The sequence below is a fragment of the Neltuma alba genome, unplaced genomic scaffold (assembly GCF_004799145.2).
Source record: "Neltuma alba isolate B1F8T4 unplaced genomic scaffold, ASM479914v2 tig00005267_pilon, whole genome shotgun sequence".
NCBI lineage: Eukaryota > Viridiplantae > Streptophyta > Magnoliopsida > Fabales > Fabaceae > Neltuma > Neltuma alba.
In genome coordinates, this window is record NW_021634040.1 from 328,942 (window position 1) to 345,972 (window position 17,031).

Consider the following 17,031-nt stretch of genomic DNA (forward strand, 5'->3'; position numbering starts at 1 on the left):
CGTGATGAAGGCTCTATTTACGATATCCCGTCTACAGGGCACATCTCTTTGCTTCTTGCAAGTATTCGCAGTACGGTTGCAGTGCCTTTGAGGCTAAAGAGTGGGCTATTTTCGAGGAATTAAGATTGGCTTGGCATTTAGAATTCAAAAAAGTTATTCTTAAATACTTTCTCTCTTTCTTATTATAAGAGACATTTGATGTTTATGGCATGTTTCTATATATAAGAGACACTTAAATGTTGTTTCTACTTTTTTTGTGTTGATTTTCTATTTTACCGGTATTTATTGTCTCTAACTCACATTCTCTCTCTTTCTCACTTTTTTTTTTATAATAATTTACCATTGTTCTCTCTCCTTATTAATGAGAGCATTTTTGAAAAAAAAATTATATTTTTTACACATTGATTGTTCTTAACTAATTTTAGTTATTTTTTTTTATCAGCGTAATTTGGTTATTCGTCTTTTATAATAAGGAACGGAAAGAGTAAAATGTTAAGAACTTAATTGATATAATGCTATCAAAGGATAATCAACAAATTTGAAAGTTACAAGCTTAACATATTTTTAGAGAGCAAAGTAGAGTTGCTAATTCTTTAGCTAAGATGGAATTAAAAGCACCCCCTATTAGGTGTATTCTATAATAAAGGTAGTGGATTTGTTTATATTTTTCTTGGTATATCTCTAGTCTTTAATATAAGAGTTAATTAACTAATCTGAGTATATTATGAAAATTAATTTAGTTATTTGTGATAAATTAGTATTATTTTTTTAAAATATTCTTACTAATTATGTATATTAATTAGAACTATCATAACATATATATCTATTACAAAGACTATTTTTAAAAATAAATAAATAAATATAAAAAACACAGTAGATTGGAGTCTCATATTTAAAATTAAATTAAATATCAAAATAGTTTTTCCATTGAAAACGGGTGGTAGTACATTAGAACCTAGTGGATAATAATTGTATGAGATTAACCTCCCCTTCTGATTAGTTGTTTTATTTAGGGTGTAGCCTTCTCTTTTGTAGCGAAACAAAAAAAGTACTCTCAATACAACAACTACTACAGCTTCGCTGGTTTTGCCGCTAGCATCCCTTCCATTAACCCCCCAAAAAGAAGATGTGGGGAACAAGAGGTCCATACAACGTCCAGGTTGTCACAACTTCAATCCTTTCCATTTGTAATTTATGCTTGCATTTCCTAAATTTGTTACACCCCCCAAAAAATTTAGAAAAGAATAGATGCTGATAAAAAATATATATATTAAATTATATACAGATTAAATAAGTCCTGTACAATAAAAGAACATTGTTATTATTAAATAAAAAGAAATGCTATACAAAATAATTGTAGGAGACTAAGCATTGGAAACATCAATACTGTATGGGATTCCTAATAGTGCAGCATCATCCGTGTATAAAATTGCAGCAGCAATAGGCTCCAGCTATCTCAATGCTGATTGACCATAGTGATGATTCAGAGCTTTAGAGCCAAAATAGGACACGTTCCGCTGCAATCTAAAATGAGCTGTGTCGTGTGAAATGGTTGCCTCCGTTTAGAAATGGGCCTATCCACCAAAATTCCACCATCTCTTCTTCTTTGAGCAGGATATAGGCAATTCTGGACATGATAACACGCAAAAATTAATACACATTAGAAATGTCCAGTACTCTGCTGATTAGAAAAGTGAAATCAGGAAGGGAAACACCAAAGTTAGATTCAGGTTTCAAATAAGAATCTTGTCAAGAAAACAAGGTTGCCTCGCCCTTTTCCACATATATCCTATTTATCGCTCAATAAATAGAAAAAATTATTCAAGGGAGTTAACCAGCAATAATTTAGCATTGAAAGAAGATATGGAATACAATGCAAACGTTACCTCCTTCAGGATAGATTGAATTGTAATGAACCTCTGCCCAAAAGCTGAGAAATATCACTGTACGGATCACAAATAGGAATTCCAAACTAAGGATATGCGGCTGATAGTGAAAGGGCCCTTTTAAAACATGTCGTTTGAACAATCAAACTACAGAAAATAGCAAAAGATATAAAGCACAATAGCAAAAGCCATATACTTCCCACATGTGAGAACTAATTTAAATAAATTAAGAATGTTAGTTAAATTAGTTACTATGATATGTTTTTTTTTAAACACTTTAAACGTCTTCTTTAATTCCCTCTTTCACTCTCTTAATTATTGTTGGCGGAAGATCAATAGGGTTAGTTTGGGAAAAAAAATTGATAAATATGTGAAAGAAGTCTCATGAAAAACCAACATTCTACATTGAAGACCGCAGGAGTACTATTCTTTAACCAGATCCAGACATAGCAAATATAGAGGGAAAAAGCTGTGCTAAAGGAAAGCCTGATACTTAGTTCAATACTTTAAGGCAATAATCTTTAAAAATTAAAAGGGTTAAGGGTCACTTTTGCCCTGAAATATTTGCAACGTAACTGTAGGTACCTAGAAGCCATTCTCTGGCACAAAATCGCCCCAGAAGTGTTTAAAAAAGAACAATGTTGTCCTTCGTGTTAAAAAAACTAATATTAACTATTAAAAAACTAACATTGATGGTTAATATTTTTAACAAAGAGGGCGACATTGCTCATTTTATACACTTTGGAGATGACATTAAGTCCCAAAAAAAAAAAAAAAACTTCAGGATACCTATAACTTCATGAATACTTCCAAGACCAAAATGACATTTAACCCAAATTAAAATTGTTGGTGATTGCAATATTGGCTGCTTTATCCGCTAACATCTTTTATCATTTGCTTTCAAATATTTCCATGATTTTAGGATGTTAATTAGTTTAAAAATTTTATTTTGTTTCAGTATCTTTCTTGATAAGGGGAATGTAATATTTCCATCTTTATCATTTTCTTAATACCTTTCATCTCAGGTAGGCAACCAGAAAACTGAAAATAGGGTAAAATGAAACTAGAGATTATCGAAATTTCAACACACAACGCCCTTGACCTCTTGTTGCACCTAGAGGTTTCGCTACAAGGGGAAGTGCCATGCCAAGGGTGGAGGTATTTCAACTCAAAAAATAAATGAATAAATAAAATGTTTGTGGTCATGTTTTGAGTCACCCCCAAAATGGAGTTTCACCAAAGCAACATACTGGATCTATTTGGATTAGTGATAAGAAAAATAACTTATTTTCAATATGACTTTTATAAAAGTGAGATTGGGTGATATGATTTGTGTTTGGTTGACTTTTATAAAAGTTAGTTTGCAAAATAAACAAGTTATTCGGATTATAATTGAATAAGTAAATTTAATTTGTGGAATGACTAAAACGGATATGACTTACCAAATAATGAAAAATGAGTAAAATTATGAATTTACAAAGTATAATAATTTTAAATTATTATAATAGGAAAAAAGTTATATTTAATGAATAAAATATATTTAAATTAGAAATCATAGTAATGTGAAAATTTTTGAACCAAATAATATTACATAATTAATTGGATGATATACTCTAAATAACTTATGTAAATGTAAAATAAAAAATAATATTAAAAATTAAAAAATATTATAAAAACTGTTAAAAATTATTTTCACTTGAGAGAATATTAAAAATAAATAACTAAAAACTGATTAGGAAACACAAGGAATATACAACAAGAAACATAAGAACAACATAAATATGAGGGAAAAAATGTGTTTTAATTCCAAAAAACTGTTTTTGTATAAGTTATAAGTAAGTTTCAGGTGCTTTTATAATTGTGTTAAAAAATAAATAGCTTTTAACTCATAAGTCAGATTGGCCAAAAGCTGTAACAAACAGCTCCCAAATTTGCAAATTGACTTGTCACATCTATAACCTACTCTTCCCCTTCCAACCAAAAAAGAAAGGCCTTACCAAACAGGCACATTATTGCTTCTGGTGAAACAAAGCATGGTTCCAAAAGCCAAAATCATAACATTGTCGTTTAAATAATAATTGAAACAACTGAACAGTTTTACCTCTTACAGACTTTTGTATCTGTGGAAGAATCTCAATGTAACATGTATCCTTGAAAGAGGTAATCACAAAAATTTTGATGCCATACTGCAATAACACTTGACTATATCAGTTAAACCAAAAATCCAAAGCCAAGTATAACAGATTCAGATGTGATACAAGGCAGCTGGGACATGTTCAATGCTAGACTGGTCGCACTTCATTTATTACGCGCTCTGGAGAGATTTTAATTCTAGTTGTTTTACGTTTAAGGCAAGTTGGTCACATGGAGAATTAAGGAACAATTAGCAATGGCTAGAAGCAATGTGAAAGTTAAGAATAAAATGACAGCAACAATGCTTATAAAATGACATGTCTAGAACTAAGATTGCAAAGAATATAATTATTATGATGGAATAAAGCACGTGAAGATTGATAGCCATTTAATAAAGGAAAAGATTGAGTCGCGTGATTTATCAATCCTACATATCTACCAACTTTTGAGTGCATGACCAAAGCCTTTTAGAGTCAGATTTGGGGAATTAAGTGGAAGCTGGAAATGATCAATATAGTTTCCCCAGCTTGAAGGAGAGCGTTGGTGACTTGGAGCCAGGCTCAACTATCAAGCTCACTTTATCACTTTTAACATTTCTATTTTTCCTAATATAATCTTGTACCTTGCTATTTGAACAATACGAGAGAAGAAAAAAATCCTAGAAAAATTCAGAAATCAGGTTCAAACTCTTTGCAATATGTGCACACTGAGCCATATCACTAAGTAAAAGAATAAAAGTCAAGAATAAGAACAAGAGTAATGCTTCCTCATACCCAATCTGCAGCAGCCTGCAATGTGACATGATCACCCCATTCACCACTCCTATTTCAGCCGTATGATAAAAATTATTTGCAAAAACAGAACTTCAACAAAGCTCATATATAAAACACAAGCATAATGACAGGTATCAACATACTTGCCCATCTTCCTCAAATAATCATTATAAGCCATAGGAACATAACCCGCATATAGTTCTGGGTGAGACTTGAGCTGATAAAACACAAAAAATAAACAATTCTATCATAATCAAAACCAGAAAGGAGTATTAGCAGTGGTATATCTTCACAAACATCACAAAACCTGTTCAATGATTTGCTCTCGTACAAATTTGTGGTACTCAGACGAACGATAGAGCTGATCTGACAAAGCACGAAACTGGAAGAACATAAAACTAAGGCACTCAGCTTTAACCTAGCTACAGGTACTATCCCTCATTACATACCATTTGTAAAATCAGCAAGAGACAACATAGTAATTTATGTCAATAATTTGTAACTGTTAGAAAACATTTATAGAACTCAAGCCTTTAATCATATAGCTCAAAAATGGTCAACACAGCCAGGTAATTGCTAAAAATTCAGCTGCTATTTATTTAGAAAATTAAAGTTGTCATACCACAGAAAATATGTAGTTATTATTAAGAAAAAATTATTTTAACTTGAAAGAAGCAAGTAATTGAACGGCCGTAGACATGTAACCAAGTAGGAAGCTACGTGCTTCACCAAAACTTCAAATGAAATTCAAACAAAATTGATGGAAATAATGCCTAAAAAGGAAGTTTACATCTCACAAAAATACCAACCACTCGTAAAACATAAGTACCAACCTGACAGTTACCATCTCCTTCAACCTTATTCTCAACCAGATCATATAACAGCAACCTGAGAAGGATCATAATAATTAAAATTAGATAATATGATCAACAGCCATAATATTAACAAAATATAGCTTCTGCATTGATGTACACGCCCAAAAAAATAAGGAGATTAATGTAAGAGTAAAATACTCTAACCTTCCTTGCATTTTGCCCTAATTACACCAACCTCCCCTCTATTTTTAAAACACACTTAAGCCCAAACCATTAACTCAGTTAAGAATATTCTAAAAAGATACTTTTTAATTAAAATTTATATTAAAATACATTTTATTTACTAATTTATACTTCGTAATACTAAATCCCTAAATTTTGACTAAAAATTTGTGAAGAACTTAAATTTTTTTTTCTTTTCCTTAATTTTATTTTTATTTTTACAAATAGTTATTTGTTTAGTGTTTTTATCATATTGGGGTGGAAAATTAATTAAATTAGTTAATGTAGACATAAAAACCTTAAATGGAAATTTGATTAATTCTTTAAATAAATATGAGACTAAATACATTATAAATGTTTCTAACAAAATATTTATTTTAAAAATTTTAAATTATAAATTTAAATTATTTCTATAGCCTCTCAACATTAGATAATCTATATTATATGATGAAAAATACTTATTTAATATATTTTCTAGCTATTTAAAAGAAACCAACATAAATAAGTTTCATTATGCAGTGAAAAATTAAAATTATAAAATTTTATAATATGATCAAAATTGTTGGAAGACAAAGCCCAAGCCCAATAAGCTGTGTTTCATTAATTAATCTCATTCTTTGTATTTTAGATTATTAGCCTGATTAGGATAGATTTTTTGATTTTCGTATTTATCCTAGATTATCTGATTTATCCTAGCCTATCTTAGCTAGGTTATATATTGTATCTCTTGCTTTACAAACCAATTAGAATAAGTATCATTATTTGCCCTACGTCCTCATGGTATCAGAGTGGGCGACTGAAAGTGAGAAATAAGTCGCGCCAAATACTGTGACCAAGACCGTCCGACCAGAGTGGGCGATCGAAAGTGAGAAATAGGTCGCGCCAAAAGCCGTGACCAAGACCGTCAGACCAGGCGCACGAATCTCCGTCCATAATCGAGCAACCTGGTCGTGCAAAAAACAGTGACTGAGATCAGCTTGACTAGTCGCACAAAGGCACGATCATAATCGTGCAGTCCGGAACTGAGATCAGCTTGACTTGTCGCATGAAGGCACGATCATAATCGTGCAGTCTAGAGACCCCAACATGAACGGGTAGCTGCGAGATGGAGTCTAGGGATTTTCCGCCTCTGTTTGGCACAATGAGGCGCTCTTCGTCAGCATTTACATCAGGTACAGCATCGTCTTCTTCTTCCTCCCCCGCAACGGGTTCTTCTGCATTGGGTTCTACTCCTTCTTTGGGAATAGAATCTAGAACGGCAACTGAGACTCAGCAGATGTTGATTGCTTACAAGTTGAATGGGAGTAATTACCTACAGTGGTCTCAAAGCGTCCTTATGTACTTACGAGGAAGAAGAAAAGAAAAATATATAACTGGAGAGGCTCCACAACCAAGTCCTGATGATCCAAAATATGACACTTGGTTTGCAATCTAGTAATGACTTGGTTATGTAACTCCATGACAGTAGACATTAGTGAGGGCTATTTACTGGCTAAGATAGCAAAGGAGATATGGGATGCTGCAAAAAAAACATACTCGGCTATGGAAAACACCATTGCTTTGTTTCAAATCAAAAAACTACAAAGGGAGATGAAACAAGGAAGCATGATAGTGACACAGTATTATACTTCTCTCACATGTTTGTGGCAGCAGTTGGACATGTTTGATGTCCATGAATGGAAGTGCAGCAGTGACGCCCAACTATATAGGGAGCTGGTCGAAAAGGAAAGAACCTATGAGTTCTTACTCGGTCTCATAGACATGTTTGATGATGTGAGAGGAAGAATTAGGGGAATGAAGCCGCTGCCATCGCTATTTAAAGCTTTCAACATGGTCAGATGTGAAGAAAGCAGAAAACAACTTACCCTGAGTGTATCTACACCCTCTGAGAGTTCGGCGTTAACAGCTCAAGGCAACAATGGACCCGAACAAAGAGGAAAGAAGAACTCTAAAGGATGGTGTGATCATTGCAACAAAAGTGTTCATACCAGGGACGTATGCTGGAAATTACATGGCAAACCAGCAAATCTAAAACAAAAACGAAGACCAGAGAGTCGAGGATATGTTGCTGTGACTGACGAGAAAGAGGAGAATGGAGAAACTCTTAGCCGAGAAGAACTACAAGTACTCAAACGAATTCTTGAGAAGCATAATAACTCAACCTCTACTCCAAAAGCACATTTGGAGCCTTAAATGCCATGATAACCAGTGATAATACTTGGATTGTTGACTCTGGAGCTACAGACCATATGATGGGTAATAAAGCTTTGTTCAGAACTCTGAAGTATTGTCATGATGAAAATCTTAAAGTAAAAGTTGCTAATGGAATCTTCTCCAAAGTCTGTGGTGTTAGAACTGTTGAGATCTCAAATAACTTAGAATTACATAATGTTTTACTTGTCCCAGAACTTGCATGTAATTTGCTATCAGTGAGTAAGATAACTAAAAATCGTCACTACAGAGTGTTTTTTGATGATACTGGTTGTGTTTTTCAGGATTTGACAACGAGGAGGAGGATTGGCATTGCTAAAGAATGGGACGAACTCTATCATCTTGAAGGCTCAAGGATCACCAATAAACGTGTGGGCAATGCCTTGTATAGTTCAAATTCTTCAAATCAGGATGTATTATTATGGCACTCTAGGACAGGCCATCCCAGTTTTGATTATATGAAACACTTATTTCCAGATTTATTGAATAAAAGTTCAATTCCTTTTCTTTGTGAAACTTGCCAACTTGCAAAACAAACAAGAACTTCCTATCCCGAACAATCCTATAAACCAACTACACCCTTTACCTTAATACATAGTGATATCTGGGGACTCGCAAGAGTTAAATCAACCTCTAACGCTAAGTGGTTTGTGACCTTTATTGATGACTACACTCAAGTAACTTGGGTCTACCTAATGAAAGAAAGATCAGAAATCTTTAACATTTTCCGAAGTTTTCACACATTTGTGAAAACTCAATTCCAAGAGACAATCAAGATATTAAGAAGTGACAATGCAAGAGAGTACCTCAGCAGAACCTTCAAGGAATTTCTTGACCAACAAGGAATCCACCACCAAACCTCGTGTGCATACACCCCACAATAGAATGGGGTAGCTGAAAGAAAGAACCGACATCCTCTAGAAGTTACCCGAGCCATTATGATTGCCAAGAATGTTCCAAACCTGTTCTGGGGAGAAGCCATCCTCACATCAACCTACCTTATCAATAGAATGCCCATAAAGGTACTCAACTACCAAATCCCCATCCAAAAACTTCTTGAAACCTTCCCAAACTCACCCCTAGTTTCAGACATTCCTTTAAAAGTGTTCGTATGTGTCGTATATATTCATCGAGATGACGGCAACAAACTCGAGTCAAGGGCTCTAAAATGTATCTTTCTTGGGTACTTTCCTACCCAAAAGGGTTATAAGTGTTACTGCCCCATGACAAGGAGAGTTTATATCACTAAGGATGCTGTATTTTCAAAAGAAGATGCCTACTATCCCAAGTTGCCCATTCAGGGGGAGAATTACGATACTGAATAATGGCTAATTTTGGATGCCCCTACTCAAACAAAGAAACTAAGCCTACACAGCCCTGAACCAAACCTTGACAATACAAACCAGGCCATACCTGAACCTAAAAACCCAACAGCTTCCTCTACTCAACCTGAACCTGAAAACCCACAAGCTTCCTCTACTCAACAAAGCCCCAACTATCTAGAGAATAGTGTTGCGATGGATACAGGGGTGGACCAGGAGCATAGTGCCGAATCAAACAATGAAGAAGAACAACAAAATTCAGAGGAGCAGCAAGATAATAGAGTCTCTCCCATTCCAAGGCATAACCAAGCCTCCAAACCAATGTCAGATCTTGAGGAACTTGGATGGCCAATTGCTCTCAGAAAAGGGGTAAGATCTTGTACTCAGCATTCAATCAGTAAGTTTGTCTCTTATGATAAATTATCTCCTAGAATGCAGACATTTGTAACAAACTTGTCTAGTGAGAGAATACCTAAGACATTTCAAGAGGCTATTGGTAACTCTAATTGGAAACAGGCTATTAATGAGGAATTGGAGGCATTAAAACAGAACGAGGAGTGGAAGATCACTGATCTACCCTTAGGGAAGAAAACCGTGGGGTGTAGATGGGTTTTCACTATCAAGTACAATCCAGATGAAAGCATAAACAAATATAAAACGAGACTTGTGGCTCGAGGATATACACAAACATATGGGGTGGACTATCAAGAAACCTTTGCCCCAGTAGCTAAGTTCAACACCATTGAGGTGCTTTTTATCGGTAGCTGCAAATCTAGATTGGCCACTTTATCAATTAGATGTAAAAAATGCCTTTCTAAATGGGGATCTTAAAGAAGAAGTATATATGGAGATACCTGCTGGCTTGCAGGATTCAACAAATTGCTCAAAGGTTTGCAAACTCCAAAAATCCTTATACGGGTTGAACCAATCCCCTAGAGCTTGGTTTGGCAGATTCTCGACGACCATAAAGAAAATGGGATACTCACAAGGGCAATCAGATCATACACTATTCATAAAGCATGCTGGTAACCAAATAACCATCCTGATAGTGTATGTGGACGATATTGTGATTACAGGAAATGATGAAAGTGCTGTGAGAAAATTAAAGAAATCATTGGCAACTGAGTTCGAGATGAAAGATCTGGGACAGATGAGGTACTTCCTCGGGATGGAGATTGGTAGAACCAAACAAGGAATAAATGTTTCCCAGAGAAAGTACACACTGGATTTGCTGCAAGAAACAGGAATGCTTGGAGCCAAACCTGCAGAAACTCCCATGGAGACTGATTGCAATTTAGAATACAAGAAGGATGGTATACCAGTTGACACTGGAAGATACCAACAGTTGGTAGGAAAGCTCATCTACTTAGCTCATACCTGACCAGATATAAGCTATGCCGTGGGAGTTGTAAGCCAATTCATGAATCAACCACAAGAACAGCAAATGGAAGCGGTGTACAGAATTCTGAAATATTTGAAGATGAATCCAGGAAAAGGATTATTCTTGAAGAAAGGAGAGTCTAGAGGAATAGAGATTTATACGGATGCAAATCATGGGAGGTCCTTGCTAGATAGGAGGTCCACTACTGGATACATCACTTATTTATGGGGAAATCTGGTTACATGGAGAAGTAAGAAACAACCGGTGGTTTCTAGAAGCAGTGCTGAGGCAGAACTAAGGGCACTGGCTCTTGGGATCTGTGAAGGGATCTGGATAATTAGAGTTCTAAAAGAACTGAAACTAATGCATACTGGATCAATAAAACTTTGGTGCGACAGTAAATCAGCTATAGAAATGGCTCTAAATCCTGTGCATCATGACAGGACAAAGCATGTTGAAATTGACAGACATTTCATAAGGGAAAAGATTGAAGGTGGTATCATTGACTTGTCTCACATTCAAACGAAGAATCAAGTGGCAGATTTGTTTACTAAGCCATTACCTAGAGACTCATTTAAAGGACTAAGGAGCAAGCTGGGAATGATCGACATCTACTCGCCAACTTGAGGGGGAGTGTTGGAAGACAAAGCCCAAGCCCAATAAGCTGTGTTTCATTAATTAATCTCATTCTTTGTATTTTAGATTATTAGCCTGATTAGGATAGATTTTTTTTATTTTCGTATTTATCCTAGATTATTTGATTTATCCTAGATTTATCCTAGCCTATCTTAGCTAGGTTATATATTGTATCTCTTGCTTCAGAAACTAATTAGAATAAGTATCATTATTTGCCCTACGTCCTCAAAAATTAATAAACTTTATTGCATAGTAAAAATTTGCAAATACATGTCTTAGCATTATTTTTTGTTGTATCAAAAATTATTTTTTGACAAATATAAATGTTTAAATAACTTTTATGTTAACGAGGGGTATTTTGGTCAAAACAAAAGTTTAAAAGTCAAACTTAATTGTCACCTAATGGATGGATGGATGGAAATGAAATCTCAAATATATAATGGTGGTTTGTGTAACATGTATTTTAATTTCAAGGAGGTTTATATATATTTTCAAAATAGAGAGAAAGTTTCTGTAATTTAGGTAAAATAAATGGATAGTTAAGAGTATTTTACTGTTAATAAAAATATGGAAAGCCTAAAACAGAATTTGCAACATTTTTGGTTTGCAATTTGATAGAAACGTTCCAATAGCAATAGAAAAGGAGATCGAGCCATTGGTATGGTTAAGACAAATGAATGACTACCCTCTAGCATCATTCCCAGTTAAAAAAATTATTGGTAGGGCTCAACTGAAATAGCTAATGGCCTTATAGTCTAGTGGGTGAAAGCTCTTCTGTAAGTGAGAGGTTACGAGTTTAATTCTATTTGTAACATCAGATTGTTAATGCCTGCTCTTCTAATTCAAAACAAAAATGGTTAAACAAACAATCAAATGATAGTAATACACTAAAACTTCTTTATTTGAATTAATTAAAATTATAACATTCAGTCAGAAATAACCCATAACCATGTGTGCATGTGTTGGCCACCCATTAGGGGGGCGGGGGAGGGTGTTTATGTGGGTGTGAGAGAAGCTCATCCTCCCCTTCCTTGAGGGCATTTTTGGTAACACAATGGGGATGGAATTGGTATCACAGACCGACAATATTTATCATACCCTTGTCATTATCACTTAAAAGTGTCCAACCCTTTCTATTACTTAATAATAAGGGTTCTGACATTAGCGTGGTAGAAGGAAAAGAGAAGGAAGAGAAAATAATTCAGTAAGCTCCATTTCTAGCTATGTTCATGTACTATTGATAAAGAAAGAGTTCTTAATTGATATATGTGTGTATATATGCATATATTTTGTATTAGTGGGTGGTAGAAACATCACTTGAAAAATTGGCTTGTCAAAACGAAGGGAACCAAATCTGTGGTCTTGAAACATTACAAGGGAGAAATTTTACTCTTAGGCATGGTCATTTGAGATTTTCAGGTTGGTTTCCTTCTTGACCTAGTAGACTAGAAGTACATCAGGTCAACTTGACTTTTAGAGAAGAAGATTATGAGGCAATGAAGTATTACAAACATCCTTCGGGCCAAAATAAATATAATTATTACACACAACCTAAGAGATAAGAAAGAAAAAACTATTTTAGCCAATAGTTTAATTTGGTGCTAGCTTCCAAGTTCATTGACTTAGCAAATATCAGCAAGAGGATTCTCAAATAGACCCATACCCATAGTGAACTGCATAAGTCAAAAGCTCTCCATAGCATCATTGATACTCCTAGTGTAAACTCCTAACAGAACTTCAAGTATTTGAGTGAAGAATTGCTTGATTTACATACATATTCAATTTTTTTTTTTTATTTCCGTATTCTATGTAGTAGAAAACACAAAATGAAGAGATGGAAACAAAGTATAGCCCATTACCTGTCTAGGAGTCTTTGATGATCTGATATTTGTTCATCATCAGACGGTAGCTTTTCATTGATTCTAGGAACATGCTGAAAATACAAAGGAGGAATATAAGTATGATTATTATTGTCCAGGTTATAACTCTGTGTAAGTGTCAAACTTCAAATGTAAAATTACTGCATAATTTTTTTAATCCACAGTTTCCCCTCTTTCAGGGAAAACCATACAGCAAGTTATTATGGAATTGTAACTGTTATTGAATCTCAATTCTCATTCCAGACAAGCTATACTCTCACATTACAATGACCCTTACACTTATACAGCCGTTGGCTTACTAATGTTTCTAACTGCCTATTAACCCCTTCACTAGCTACCCAAGTACTTTCTCTCTCTTATTACAAGTATACAAGACAAGCACACAGCTTGTAAATTACATTTACATCAAAATGATCCTCAACTTTCATAAAATGGCCAATGGTTTAAGCAGTAAATCATTTCTAATGCCCATATAATTAAAAGACGAAGTGAATATCTAGAAAAGCAAGAGGTGGTCTTCAATATGATAGACATTGTTCTCATCTTTCACCATTCCCATAGTTCACTTTCGTGGCACAACTTTCTTTTTATACTGATGTGACGGGTAAAAAACAACCACAACTGAATTCTTAGACGGAACTGTGGATCTTATCCGCCAGATTTCCTAATGCTTTAAAACATGCATATTCCTTTGGCAGCATATCAACAAACATAACTGGCGTTTAGCATCCTTAGATAAAATTACAATAGTACTGGTTTATCTTTATTATTTAGTTCCATATCAATTCCACCAGGTATCACAAGTTAAACCATCTTCATAAGTATACGTAAATGAATTCCCTCCTTTATCAAAGCTTACTGAAGCAATAGTATCAGCATTAGTTGCATGTCAAGTTCCCTTTATCGAGGCTACCCAAAGCATTCATTGTTTATTTTATTCTTCACAAAATACAAGGTAGAGAAGGTATTAAATAAAATTGAAGACCAGCAAATGTTGGCATTTGTTAACCTCCTCTATTTATAATAAGGTATGGATTAAAAGAATATGCTAAACCGCAGAACACACAAAAACATCTCTAGAGACTTGAAGAGGTAACTGATAATTATATAAAACAAGAAAGAAATCTTTTAACAACATTTACAGTATTGTGCTTGACCAAAGAAGAGAACGGATACACATATATATGGGATATCCAGTAGAAGAAAAAAGATGTTGAATTTTAAAAAGAAATGGAAGATAGCAGCAATTTAGTTTCGCTTACAGGAGCAGGAACCATCTGATTCAATCTTTTACCAACTTCACCATCAAGGGCAGATTCATCTGATATTTCCAAGGAATGCCATAAATCTTCATTAAAAACAGGCATATCTAAACCAGAAGATGAGCCAGAGATCTCAACATCCTGTACCACAGCATTTTCCCTTTCACTATGACCATAACTCTCCCTTTCTTTCATATTGTTTGGCTCATCAATAGCTTTTTGACAGGTCTGGCTGCCTACATATGGTGGACATTATGTCAATACTGCCATACAAAATGCCTCATAGGGACAAGACAATAACAGATAAGTGCAGCTGCAAAGTTTGTTATACCAGAGTCATGAGATCTATTTGAAGCAGAACACCAATCTTGTGCAATAATAGACGCCCGAACATGCTGATTCTCTAAATTTGATAACCCAGAAGCTTCCATGGAATCAAGTCGTGATAACTCTTCTTGATAAGCACGAGCAACTGTCTCATCATTCTCCACATCTTCATAATGATAAAAACCTTCTCTAACATATTCAACATGACTTAAATCCGGATCATATTGAGTTCTGATACTAGGCGAGCCACTATTAGAAAGTGTACAGACATCAAGGTGATGAAGACCCCAGCGAACAACGTCAGGATCCATGTCATGCGTTACCATGTGCATGTAGAATAACCAGATACCCTAAGTAACAAGAGACTAGTTTGCTGGGTATGCATGCCTCACAATAGTTCAGCCGCTTGAAAAAGAAAGAACAAAAATCGGTACACATATTCATTATATAATAAAATTGGGAATAAGGTATTTAAACATTTTAGCTAAGAAATAAGGGGAAGCATTCTTCACAGAAAACATTAACAAAAGGATGTTGATTAAGAACCAATGATGCTTCTTCCGTCTAACTATTAATATATATTTCGCTTATGTCAAAATAATAATAATAATCATCATCATCATAATAATCATAACAACAACAACAAAAATAATTGGCATGTACTTCGATAAGTTAGGGAAGAAGAGGACCCGGATGCAATCCCCTCAATCTACCCGTGAAATAATCAACAAGTAAAACAAAATTCACGATGGAAATTTTGAAAAAGAAAAATTAAGGTAAGTTATCAAATTTATCGCAGGTTAGGAGTTTCGCGTTGAGCTATTAGTCCGTACACACCCACAAAATCCGTCGTCTGATACTGTCTCCAATTTAACAATTTCAAAAGCCCTCAAACCGATAACAATGGAAACCAATAAAGAAAAAGTGAAAAAATCACCCTCAAAGGAAAAATACTTATGAACAACAAATGTCAATTTTACTTATAAGTACAAAAATGGTAACATGCAATCCAGCAGAAACCCTAAGGCCATATTCTAACAAAAAAAAAATGTAATTAAAATTAAATGCCAAAAGAATTTATCATCAGGATAGGGAAAAAGAAGCAACATGAACCTCAATAGAGATGATGATGATGAAAAAAATTCCGGAAAAGGATTGAAAACTGGAGATATGTAAAAGATCGGAGAGAAAATAAATAGAATGCCGAAGCGAAGCAGAAAAGAATATGGGAAAGATTGCAAGTTGGGTTAGAGTCTGCCGTCCCTTTTCGAAATTCTGTGTGGTTACTGGTTTTGCGGTTCAGCCTCCCTTCAGGGTTGTGAAAACAGAAAACTACGACGCCGTTTTGGATCTGGAGGGCCGAGGGGCATGCGGAACCGGAGTCGTAACTTGCGGCGGGAACGCGAATGGACCAAGCGCTAAACGGTGCCGTATCCCTTTTGGTGGTTGTTGCTTTCTGACTTTCTTTCCCTCCAGTACCTGTTTGGATGGCCTCCAAAACCATAGTTTAGGAGGCAAAATCATGGTTTAAGTGATATATCACCCAAACAGCATTAATTATAGGCTAATAATCTGAAACCATGGTTTCAGGAGAAGTGAATCCATTCTGCTTTTGGCTCAAATTTGAGAGTATGATTGTGCCTGTTAGAGTAGATCTCAATAATAATATGACTTTAACATCCCTCAATTATTTTTTATATACATATTTAATCTTATATCTTATAAATGTATACACATATTAATTATTTATAATTACATTATCTTATGTATTATTAATTATGTTGGTAAAAAAATATATTATTAACAATTTATTTCTTCAAATTAAAATATATCATAAAATCTATTTTTTATATAATTGTCATATTAACTTATGTTTTTTTAGTAATTTGTATATATTAAAAGTGTTTCTGATAACAATTATCCAAACACTCTCACTTCTCAGAATCACTTTTTTACAAAATCTATTCTTACAGAATCTATTTCTATAAGTATATTCTTCAAACCATGGTTTGGTTTTATCCAAACACCCCCTTAGACAACGAAAACAAAAGACAAAAGCCCAACTGCCAGGATCCATGTCAAGAATGGCTCTAATTGATACAGGACTCAGAATCCACAGTCCCACTGTACCATTTGGAGCACTTTTTGCGGCTCTATCAGCCATGTCATTGAGCTCACGAATT

The 17,031-nt window shown here is 34.5% G+C and overlaps 1 protein-coding gene across 3 annotated transcripts; it reads right to left on the reverse strand.

The window, feature by feature from the left end:
• Window positions 1–1,233: 1,233 nt before the first annotated feature.
• Window positions 1,234–15,205, reverse strand: LOC114747228 (uncharacterized). 3 transcript variants are annotated; one of them, XM_028935522.1, is made up of 10 exons: window positions 14,853–15,205; window positions 14,522–14,757; window positions 13,239–13,312; window positions 5,626–5,680; window positions 5,100–5,174; window positions 4,936–5,009; window positions 4,793–4,841; window positions 3,988–4,072; window positions 1,887–1,943; window positions 1,234–1,627 (listed from the first exon to the last, which is right to left on the reverse strand). In XM_028935522.1, the coding sequence occupies exons 1-10, from the start codon at window positions 15,178–15,180 to the stop codon at window positions 1,575–1,577; spliced, it is 1,086 nt and encodes a 361-aa protein (XP_028791355.1). In that variant the 5' UTR covers window positions 15,181–15,205; the 3' UTR covers window positions 1,234–1,574. The 3 variants fall into 3 exon arrangements, with proteins under 3 accessions (XP_028791355.1, XP_028791354.1, XP_028791356.1); XM_028935521.1 differs by having other exon boundaries at window positions 1,887–2,003; XM_028935523.1 differs by lacking the exon at window positions 5,100–5,174 and having other exon boundaries at window positions 1,887–2,003.
• Window positions 15,206–17,031: the final 1,826 nt, after the last annotated feature.

Excerpts from the sequence above, each read along its gene's own strand:
- LOC114747228 (XM_028935521.1), bottom strand. The coding sequence starts at position 15,180 with ATGCACATGGTAACGCATGACATGGATCCTGACGTTGTTCGCTGGGGT. Across the intron at positions 14,758-14,852 it reads AAATAGATCTCATGACTCTG|GCAGCCAGACCTGTCAAAAA; the intron begins GTATAACAAACT and ends CACCATATGTAG. Across the intron at positions 4,842-4,935 it reads TATTTGAGGAAGATGGGCAA|GAGTGGTGAATGGGGTGATC; the intron begins GTATGTTGATAC and ends CGGCTGAAATAG.